Below are 11530 nucleotides of genomic sequence, written 5' to 3'. Positions count from 1 at the left end.
GGGGGGGGGGGGGGGGGGGGGGGGGGGGGGGGGGGGGGGGGGGGGGGGGGGGGGGGGGGTTTGGTAGGGCAGTATCCTCTTGCCAATTATTTCAAAGCTTTCCTCAATCGCTCTCTCGCTTGGTTCTCCGTGGGGCCCTACCCCTTCCCTCCAAGCGATAGCAACATCACTATCGAGGGAGCGGGGAACGCAAACCCCCCCCCCCCCCCCCCCCCCCCCCCCCCCCCCCCCCCCCCCCCCCCCCCCCCCCCCCCCCCCCCCCCCCCCCCCTCCCTTTTTCCCGCCCCTTTCCCACATATTTACATGAGAATCACATCTTTGGTGGGGCGATGCCCTCTTGCTGATATTTCAAAGCTTTCCAGTCTTGAGTTCAATTTTGTTATGGCTATCCCTAGCACCAAACATTTTCTATAAGGTTTTCCATGAGTTGTGTGTTAGGGTGCTTTTACAACGAAATGGGCATTGTTACCACCTAGGCCTATGATTCTGATTCCAAGTCCCTATTTATCTTTACCTAGGAGTTGTGCATGAATGTGTGCAAAAGGACTCTCTTATTTGTGTGCTTATAGCTTCACTTGGTGTTGTGATTGGTTCTAGCTAGGTCGAGAGGATTGGTCTAATGAGCATACTTTATGAAACTCTATTTGCCTAATAGAAGCTTGGCTAATGAAAATAACAATGCACATTTTGTGTGTATGTGTATTTGTACTCAATGACAAGTCATTGCTTTTCACAAACACTCTATGTTATATCACCCTATGGGATTGCCTAAATATGGCATGCATATTTACCATTAAATCAAGAATAAAAACATTCAACACATATCAATCCACAAGCTAGTGAAAATTCCCTAGGCAAACTTACTCTCCTCATCAATATCAATGGAACCAAGAAGGGTACTGGTTTAGAAGTTAATCCATAAACATAACAAATGCTTAGTTAATCAAACAAACAGCATCTTTGTGGTCAATGTGAAAAGACTAGTGAGTGAGCTAGTAAAATAAACATAACTTCATTTAGTATTTGAGCAAAGTGTTCCTCATTTCTTTTTATGCTTGATTTTGTCTCTGTAATTAACAGCTTGTTGTCATAACAATCAAGGTCACCTAATTATACCATCGCTCTCTCATACATCCATCATTGCTCATGAAAGCTCAGCAGCATATTTATGTTCTTGTCCTAAGTTGAGCCAGTGAATGGGTAGCTCCAAGCAACCACACCAGTTTAAGGTTTCTCTTTATATTCTTATGTGTTGCTATGATATACGATTCACAATTGCATATCAAGCTTAATAATGATTGTTTACAGTATGTAATGATGTCTTCTTACCCGTCCTTGATCTCTCCCTCCTCTACACTGAAGGATAGGACCATGCAGTCTATGCTAGGGGGTATTCTTAAGCCAATGTGTAGCAAGACATGGCAATCAAGCATGCATTAATGGCTAGCTCTCATAGATTACTATCTGTGTGCAGGCAGTTTTCAACCATTGGGATGTCTAGCCTTATATTTCTTAGGCGGATGGGTGGGTGCGGGGGGGGGGGGGGGGGGGGGGGGGGGGGGGGGTTATGGGTCGGTGTCCACTTCAAAATATGTAAATGTAGCAAGTGGGGTTAAAAAATAAAAGAAATAAAATTATAGGTTTATGAAAGAAAAAGAGTCTTTTAATTCATGGTGAAGCGTGTGTGTAGAGGGGTTTCATAAATACCTCATGAATACAGGTGCTATAGGTATTTTTGAAAGGTGAACCCCCTTGGATCTTTTTTTCATTGATTGGTTAGAAAAGCTCGTCGATTAATTTTTGCATAGGCATAGACTACGTACGGGACCTATTATACGTTGATAGAGACTAGTGGTGTGCTCATTGGAATCTTATTATATATAATGTCAAACTTCAATCTTTTTTATGGCAACACCATTCCAACCGCTGACCAAAAGGGTGGTGGCATATTGTGTCCATAGAAATGATGGTGATGGTTGTAGTTGCGACAACAAAGGGGATCGAACTTTATCAAGGTTGCAAACAATTGCTAGTAGCTCTTTTTTAAAATTTGGAAAAGCGCTTTTTGTGAATCAGCATTGGCTAATGAATGAGATTAAACACGAGTTATTTTTTTCCCCTTTATTGAAATAAAAGTGCTCCAAGGCGAGTCTTCTTTCCCCTTCATTGAAATAAAAGTGCTCCAAGGCGAGCAAGGGATGTTAATAGTAACTACTTTGAAGGAATGGCAATATTGTGAGAGTAAGAAACACAACAAATTATATGTATTTACCAGTATTCAGTACTTTACATTTTGGTTGTTTTCTTTTGAAACAATATTCATGTGTATATGTGTGTGCACATGCGCGTGCTCTACTACTTCGAGTCCAATGCAAAGATCTAAGAGATCGGTGCACATGTTTATCAAGAAAAACACTTGCTTGTGTTTTTTCCATAGGTTCAGTTTTTCGAGCGGGTAATATCCGGGGGCCCAAGCTTATATTATGGGCCAAAAGAACTTGGTATGGATAAAACAAAACAAAATGGATGTGTGCACAATCCATTGTTGTTGGCAAGCTTATGGACAGGAGGATGTGTTCCAAAGTTTATTATCTTGAAAATCTTAATAGGGATTCTTGGACATAGTGTGGTCTACAGTTCTCAAGATGGCATTCTTTTCGATGCTAGGTTGATGATGGTTGCAAATACAAGGTGTGTCCAATAACCCATGCGGTGGTGGGGTGTCCATATTACGTCTTCTAGGTATTTATATTACTTATTTCAAATGATTCTACATAGGGCAATTTACCAAGGTGGGGTACTAACACATTAAAAAGTCCCACATATTACACATAGCATGAAATCGTTGTAAGTTTGCATCACCCACTGTAGTATCCAAAAATTCAACATGCATCCTTGAATTATCAAGCTACATATTATCCATTATCTCATTTGGTGCCTCATAAACTGCATGCATAACTTCTTGTGTAGACATGAAATTGTGTAAAACCTCATCAACGATGTCAAAAGCTCTACCTCATGCTCATCTTCTTCTTTATTTAGGCCATATATCCCATTGTAATTTTGGATACCCCTATCATAAGGAGCTTTAAATTACTCGAAAGCATCATCTCAATGATCCATAAGCTCCATGTCCTCCTGTTCTTGTTGTCCCAATCCATGACATGAGTGATATCTTTCAAAACCTTTTTATGTGGCATGGAAACCCTCCAAAGCTTCATCCAAAACATCATCTTAAATGGGACCCTCTTGAGAGCATAATCTTGCAGTGATTGTTGTGTTGATTCTCTTTCTCTCTCTCTCATGCACTCTCTCCCTAACTCTATGCTTCTGCATTGTCAACATTGATAGATGCTTGTAGCTCTAAGAAGCCGATTGAATGTATACAATTGTGCAAGCAAGGAAAAAAAAATTAGCCACTCAATCATAGATAAAACTCTCCGTGGACTCTCTGAATATTTGTCCTAAATGTTAGACAAGAGAACATGGATAGACATGTTACTCGAGCGTGGGAAATCCTAATCCATACGATGGAAAACTGTGCTCAAGTCTTTCTAAGATGTCACCCGAAAACCATGGTATCTTTGGATCTCTCAACAATTGCATGAATTTCGGTTTTTCAGCAAGATATTCTCGAAACGAACTTGCTAGTGATTCACAAACTTTGTGTAGAATGACATGGGAAAATTCAAATCACCCTTTTCCATGCCATTGCAAGATACTACAAGCCAAAAAAGTAAAACAAAGATCCATGAGCAAACAGTTTTCCAGTGATACCTCTTCCGGTCAATAATAGCTGATCTAGTAAGTGCCTCAACCACAATCGGTGCAGCTGCCAGTTCCACTCTAACGACCTCGTGTGGACACTGCGGCCTTACATCGCAACATCTTGGAGATCATTGTGACTAATGGTCTCTCCATCCATCATACATCCAACCAAGAGCGACTTCATCAAACAGCCATCACTTGGTGTGATGCTCCTGAAATTGAATAAGTGAGCACATTCTCACCACGAATGGGCTGCATCAGTTACCCAAACACACTCGTTCAATCGTTATCCTCCTGCCAATCTTAAAGTTGCCGCCTCTGTCATAGAGGAATAGGGCCCTATAAAAACAAATCCTAGATATGTGTAGGAAAGAAGATCCATTAGGAGACGGCTGTTCAGCAATGCCCCGGAGCAATGTTTTCTAACCTCTTAAGCGCACACCTAACCATCTTGTCATCAACTTAGAGCCTTGGTTGTGCTACGCTGCCTTACTTGCAGCTTCCCTTTGTAACTTCCCATTACCCCTTGCAACCAACAATACCCCACACTCAGAAAGAGTATTGCATATTTAGATACCTCATCATAATTGTACTGTAGTTACTGAAGCAGATGCAGGCACAGCCGCCTCGAGAGCGAAAATCCAGCTTCTTTCCAGCAGCTTTTTTCCATTACCAAAACTATTGCAAGGTCTCCATTACCAAAGAATCAATCAACAAGGATAAAGCCAGGAAGCCGGTTACCTCGCCACTGCCTACCACTGCTCTTCTAGGGTTACACAGGGCTAAGCAAGCAACACTTATTGCAATCACTTCTCATTTAACCCTGCGACCGCCTAACATCCCCCTCTACAAAAGCAAGCTGCCTTGAAAGACACCTGCCCGCTCAATTGCTTAAAGGCCAAGCTTCCACAAGGACGAAACAGAGAAGCATCAAACAACTTCAAATCTTTGTAGTATCGCCGATCAAGAAAGACCATCTCAAACAAGATAACAGTAAATCTCAGGCAAATAATTTAAAGCGAGCAAATAGTCAGTCCCCCCAAATTTGGTAAGCGACACATTTGCATTTTAAGCGTAAATATTTTAGAATCAACCAGTGAGAGGGAGTCACTAAAATCATCGACAGACACATTTGCATTTTAAGCGTAAATATTTTAGAATCAACCAGTGAGAGGGAGTCACTAAAATCATCGACAGCAATCCTTTCTATTTAGCTCTGATGAATTACAAAGTTATCCCAGATAAGAGCCCACCAATACAAAGAGATGGGTGTTATTATTTACAAAACCAATAGTCTTCTTTCGCCTGCTAAGTAACATCCGAAGGGGAGAATCATTCCCTCTCTTGTCCTCAGGCTACATTCAACGCGCTTGCTCGACAGTGAATGGCCGTCAAAAAAAATGTGTGGGGATCATTCATATTTACAAGATAAACTAATCTAAAAATATTCAATTGCTTTACCTTGCCTGACACTCTACGACAATTCCCTGTGCTTTGTAGGTATAAAACTGTGTTCCTGCTTACAATTACTGTTTAATTTTAGCATGCATGACATGAATCTTTAGCTACAGACCGTTCGTAAAACAGCAGAGTAGCTTGAGCCATTAGCACCTCCTCTTCGGTTACCAAAGTCACATGTGAATCAGAAACTCGAAACCAAAGCACAATAACCTCTTTAGACGGTTGCTTTGACTCTGGATCCTCCACCTCCAAACTTTCAGTGTGAGCATCCTCTTCAAACCCAAGCTCTTTGTCGGAGTTTAAAGTCTGCCTTGATGAGAACTTGCTGTCAACAATAGCATGCCCAGTCGGCAATCCCTGACTAGATCCTATAGAGGCCCTGGACGCCCCACTTATACCCTCACCTCTATCATTATTCAATGCTTTTGGCCCCAGGCCAATTGAGATCCGTTCTAATTCCCTCTCTGCAGAGGATTCTTGTACCATATTCTCCTCAGTTGTCTCTACATCATGCTGTTCAGATATGTTATCATCCAAATCCATTGTAACTGAGTTGCTATCATCTGAATTCATAACTTCATTGCAACATATGTCAGTCTGGTGTTCTTCTTCTGCAAAATCACTTTGCTTGAGCTTCGCTTTTCTATATACCGTATAATGCCCATCCTTCGAAGACCCATGATGCACAACAACAGATATAAGCTCATACAACCATCTCTTAGAAATGCATGGGTCATCCTGTTGAAGCTCATCAACTTCCCTGTTCTGGGTGGCAATCGCACCTGCCATGGATGTCAAAGGGATTGGAGAGTTTACAAATTGCATCTGAAGAGTTTGTGGGCGAGATTCAAAACAAGATATACCATCTCCAAACTGTCGAAACCTAAAGAGCAGCTGATCTTTATCATCAAGAGGTATGTGACCTAACTTTGAGAGCAAAACACTGTCAAGCCCATATGTCTGACAGCTATCCCATTGAGAGATACCAGACACCTCCTTATGCTTTTCCACAATCTCATCCCCAGACCTTCCTGCCATACTTTCAGAAGAAGTGTCTGATGCCAAGTCTTCACTTCCACTCATACGCATATCATCAGAGGAAGATCCATCAGTACTTGATGGAGCCCTTAATTTACAAAACTCAATATTGCTGTGCATTTCACTGGTTCTTTTGGGCCACAACACCTCATGTAGCATCTCATTTGGCCCCTTTGATTGAACAAAAGGTTTCCCAAAGCGACCTTGTGAAGACATTACAAAAGGTTGCAGATTCAAAACAAGCGGAAATGACACATGGCCCTGCAAAAAAGAAACACAGAGTGTTATCATCAAAAGATGAAATCTTTGGATGGATGGCAACAGCTGCTCACCGTCCATTTAACTAGCTCCCCAGAACTGACTACCACCCGCTGCACTTGACAGCACATTACCTGTAGACAATAAGACTTACAGCTTCATGACAGTTCCTTGTGTGCAATTGAAAAGTGAGCTAAAATAAGGACAAAACAGCCAAAATGCACCTTACCTCCGGACAACGTCCAAATCTCAACTGCTTAATTGCATTCACGTGAACATTTTTCCATGACCCTCCTATTTGCGTCACAAGTTGCTCGCATGAGCAATCATCATCAAAAGTGCAGTCTTTAATTCTCTGGAACACAGCCTGAAAGTAGCATACATGTAATAAGAATACCCTTTGGTTGGGTAAAAAACAACTAGAAATATGACCTTATCCAGTAAACCCCTGTTTTCCAGAAGACGGAGGGCGAGCGAATGCGAACAGCAACTGCACCTCACATTTGAAATACATTCTGGCGCCGTAAACTGCTCTAAACAGGCCTCTAAGTTGCATCCATTTACCTGTGTACCCAGGAAAAGGTAGTCAAAGTAAAGTCCCACATACACATGGAAGCCTGAAAAGGAGTGAGCCTGGAAATTGACCTTACAATGTTCCCATTAGAAAACTGTGGCGGCGACAAGGGCACTTCATGGAAAGACTGGAACTGAGTAGAAAACTGCATCAGATCCATTATGCAGTAAACAAGCAGTTTCACGAAAAGACGTTGTACAAGACACTTGCAGCCTATCAAAAAGATGATTTGAAAACAAAGTCGAACCTTATAGCCACACTCTTGGCACATCAGCATGCTACCAATTGTACCTTCCAATGGCCAACGCTTCCAACTGTTCAGTGGGCTGTTCTCCTTTTCACTGACATCCTCGACTACAATTCCATTTGACGGTCTTGAAGCATCAGAAATTGACTCCCTGAAAGCCCTGAAGCTCTCAAAAAAAGCTATTCGCTCTATTTGCAAAGCATCTGCAAGGTAATTAAGTGCCTCTGCTGCATCCTGATAGATTTATTGTTCAAAAACTTGCATATAACATTTTAGCAGTGAAGCGAACAATACAGAAGTGAACTACTCTTACCTGTTGCAAAGAGAGATCGAATTGCTTTGCATAAGGTTCCAGAGCATACATCACATGACGTGGACTGGCAACACGAGGCTCCGGATCAAGCTCTGAAAGTTCTGCAGGCATCATGGAAACTATTAAGCATGAGCTGGAGCGAGGAGAGGCAGTGTGACAGAGTAAATTGCACATAAGTTAACAACTACCTACTAATAGGTCAGAGAGAGCTTCCGTGAGAGGAAGGGAAATGCATCTGCTCTCCACCCCATCAAACAAGGACAGGATATCGCCCCTGCCATAAGCAGCTAAGAAAGACAGCACAACACAAGAGCTGGAAAGAGCCTGCATAATAAATGCCAAACAATCGAAGCTACATCAGTACAAATATCCATGACACACTTATCAACATCCATGCTGTTTGAAATAAGGGTAGAGAAGCTAATTAGCACACGTTTTCCAGTATAATCTCCCACAAATGGCTACACATAAATCGTAAACATATTCATGGGGTTTTCTTAAACTGCGACTAAGACAACTGCAACCAATAAAATATGTGTCATCTCTAGAAGACTCACAAGTTTCCTTCATTCTGGAACAAAGAACTTCAACATATAGCTAACCCTAAAGCCTTGAAGTCATTTTCATAGGACCTACTATTGTGATACTTCTTCAAGAAAGATAAAAAATTAGAAGCCCCAAAAGTCAAAACAATTAAGGTAGCATTCGACCCAGCTAATACCATTGCTTTTGGTATGACAATTCGTATTAATCCAAGTACTGATAGAGTTTCACTTTGCTTTTGGTGGTGTTATCTAAAAGAAATTGCAACATATGAACATCCACAAGGCCACATACCATCATCTCCATCAAGCAGTTCAATTGAGGCTCAAACTTGAAAACATAATCTTCTCAAAGAATATTTATCATTGCAAATTTGCAACATCTTGGAGTTATCACTAGAACAACGTGGTTGAGCTAAATTCTAACAGAAATACTGTCTTCAGTAATCAAAATTCAGTAATCTCACACAACGCAGCAAACTTACAAAAAACTTTCCCTGCATGAACATCATAATAGACTGTTGACTAAACAACAACTACTGTTCGTAATAAGGCATAGGCTAAGCAACAACTGCTTCATGGCAGTGTCGCATGCCACCCTCCAAAACATGCGTTGTGATAAATTGGTGGGGGATACACAGGAGAAAAAAGCTCGAGAGCCAAAAAAAGATTATTTACCTGAAGAATGGCATTAAGGAAGCAATTGTTGCCAGAATTGCGCAATCCCGGCACTGTGAGATGAGATGGGTCGAACAAGGAATCATCAGGGAAGCCGTTGGGAGGGCGGGATTGTAGGAGCCAAGAGAGGGCAGAAGCAGGTGAGAGCTGGCGCAGTAGGAGGATCGCCCCAACAGTGCCCGCCCCCAAAAGCGTGAGCCCTAATGAATGCGTCAACTGTAGTACATCCCTCCACGACTGCATATGCCCACCTCCATAACCGCTGCTGCTCAGGATCGCATCGCGTACAAAGCTTAGCGTGTTCGCTACTCCCGTCGTGGGCGAGGAGCGCCTCATGGATTCTCGGCTCTGTGCAACTCTCTCCCCTCTCTCCGTCTGTCTCTCTAGCTCGCTCTCACAAGTCCAGATCACAAGCGTGGAACTAGCTCTGTCTCTTTACTCTCTCTCTCTCTCTCTCTCTCTCTCAAATCGTGAGTTCAAATACGCATCGGGTATATCTTTGAGTATTGAACTCACGATGAGTTCAATACTATATCTTTTTGATGTCTATGAGTATTGAACTTATCGTGAGTTCAATGCTATATCCTTGACGTCTATTGTGCTATTTTATACTAAACCCATCGTCTCTGTGGTCTAATCTATTTAAACAAGCACAAAAAAGTGATAGAATCACGAGGCTTGCCAATGACAATTACTGTGCCATGACATGCAAAGTGAGCAGCATGGAGATGAAGCAAGTCATAAGGGCCCCTCATAACCTGCAAATCAAGAAACACCAACAAAGGCAACATTCAATTGGTTCCTACCATGCTTGTTTTTGTGAAGATTAAAGTAGATGTATATAGCCAAAGCTTTGTCTTAGTTGACCTCTTTTATTCAAGGCTAGCTCTCAACCTAATCTCGTCCCTTTCCAAGGTGGTTCCTCTTCTATTATATTACATCTTGTTCCCAGCCATGAATGGTAAATCCTCGTCGACATACATAAGTACATGAGCATTCGTTGTTGCTAGCTAGACCATGTTAACTCAATTGGTTTTGTGGTGGGCATCGTGCTAGTGATGAGCACCAAACCTACCCCATACTTAGGAGGAGAGAGAGAGAGAGAGAGAGAGAGAGAGAGAGAGATAGAGATGATGTTAGTTTGTGACACTTACTAAACAAAGCTTCTTGCAACTAGCTACCATCAAGCCTCTTCAATCACTGCAACCTCTTAGAGCCGAGTCTCACTATGTACTAATAGAATTAGTGGGATTAATTTAATATTGATAAATTGTGGTTACTCATGCTTTCATTTGATTTAGTGGTACTTGGAAGACAGCTCCTTGAAAATCGAAACACTACTAGTACTCAACTTTTTCTTTGTATTGAGAGCCTCACTAGAGTACTAACAAATCAAAATTCAATCTTTGCTCCTTATTTTCTCTCTTGATGTGCACGTTCTTACTTCCATACCAAGGATAGAAAAGTTATGCTCAAATGCTACTTCTCTTAGTGTTATTGTGAACTCTCCACACTCTCTAATATCCTTAATATCATTAATTTTTTAAGCTCATAGGTGAACTGCACTCTTAGCACCCCCATCTTCACAAGACTTTTATGTAGGTATTTAGTATCCTATACATACAAAATTACAAAACATACAAAATTCCTTTCCGTGAATTTTCCAAGAGGAGATTTCAAAAAACTAGGTTATTTTTTTAATTGACATTATTCTTCTCTATGTTGGGAAGGAATTTTTCCTTTCCCTTGCCCCAACCGGCATTTTTGACGTTGAGAACGGCTTGATATTAAGCTGTGACACATTTTTCTTGGACACTAGGTGTAGACAGCATTGCAAAAATTGGCCGGCATAATGAACGCAAGGCTTCAATCACTGATCACCAACAAAGGCTGTGCACTATCAACACGTGTGACCTCTCCTCTCTATGCTTCCAACCTTCTCTTCAAACGACTTTCCACGCGCCAGATTAGGCAGCAGAGTTGGAAGCTGGGAGCTTGGCTGGGACCGGGATACAATAATGATGGGTGACATATGGACGAGAGAGAGGGAGAGAGAGAGGATTGCTGCATAGGGCAACACTACGACTCTGTGAGAAGGCAAAAGCAGAAAACAAAACCTTCTTGAGGAGCTGGGCTGTGAGGTTGTTACTGCCAATTAGGTTTACTTCAACAACAAATTTTCACTCACAGTGAACAAGCTAAATTTTGCTCACCCCTGTTGTGCAATCTAAGTCACTCTGAAGTTTCTTCATGAGGAGATGGAGATAGTGCATTGAGACGTGAGGATAGGAAATATCCTGCTCGATTCTGAATGGAATGCACGCTTAGGATAGGAAGTATCATGCTCGATTCTGAATGGAATGCATACTTATTAGGATATTGTGGCCTAGTAGCAGTGTTGTTGGAAGAGGGGCAGTCCTCTAGGAAAGGCGTGATTGGAGCTGACACCATCGGTTATGTGGCACCAGAGATTGTGGAAGGGGAAGCAATGCGTCAACAACTTCGGATATTGTGGAAGGGGGAAGCAATGCGTCAACAGCTTCGGAGATTGTGGAAGGGGGAAGCAATGTGTCCCAGACTCCCCTTCCCTCTTGTACTGCTATCGTCGCATCTACAACATGCTACATCTCACGCACGCATACACACACACT

At 42.0% G+C, this 11530-nt stretch overlaps 1 protein-coding gene across 2 annotated transcripts; it reads right to left on the bottom strand.

The window, feature by feature from the left end:
• Window positions 1–4946: 4946 nt before the first annotated feature.
• Window positions 4947–9329, bottom strand: UBP27 (ubiquitin-specific protease 27). 2 transcript variants are annotated; one of them, XM_086499910.1, is made up of 9 exons: window positions 8880–9329; window positions 7848–7983; window positions 7660–7760; window positions 7347–7580; window positions 7176–7244; window positions 6958–7089; window positions 6755–6892; window positions 6600–6659; window positions 4947–6528 (listed from the first exon to the last, which is right to left on the bottom strand). In XM_086499910.1, exons 1-9 carry the CDS (start codon window positions 9213–9215, stop codon window positions 5308–5310), a joined length of 2427 nt encoding a protein of 808 aa, XP_086356036.1. In that variant the 5' UTR covers window positions 9216–9329; the 3' UTR covers window positions 4947–5307. The 2 variants fall into 2 exon arrangements, with proteins under 2 accessions (XP_086356036.1, XP_086356037.1); XM_086499911.1 differs by lacking the exon at window positions 8880–9329 and having other exon boundaries at window positions 7660–7778; window positions 7852–7885.
• Between the last annotated feature and the right edge of the window lie 2201 nt (window positions 9330–11530).

This window comes from Adiantum capillus-veneris, chromosome 25 (genome assembly GCF_014529385.1).
Source record: "Adiantum capillus-veneris isolate H3 chromosome 25, ASM1452938v2, whole genome shotgun sequence".
NCBI classification, from domain to species: Eukaryota; Viridiplantae; Streptophyta; class Polypodiopsida; order Polypodiales; family Pteridaceae; genus Adiantum; species Adiantum capillus-veneris.
This window is presented reverse-complemented; position numbering and strand designations above follow the sequence as displayed.

What these genes read in the sequence shown, in the direction of transcription:
- UBP27 (XM_086499910.1), bottom strand. Translation starts at nt 9,215, where the DNA reads ATGAGGCGCTCCTCGCCCACGACGGGAGTAGCGAACACGCTAAGCTTT. An exon ending in TCCTTAATGCCATTCTTCAG is followed by an intron (nt 7,984 to 8,879) that starts GTAAATAATCTT and finishes TTTATTATGCAG; the next exon opens with GCTCTTTCCAGCTCTTGTGT. An exon ending in TCGATCTCTCTTTGCAACAG is followed by an intron (nt 7,581 to 7,659) that starts GTAAGAGTAGTT and finishes TAAATCTATCAG; the next exon opens with GATGCAGCAGAGGCACTTAA.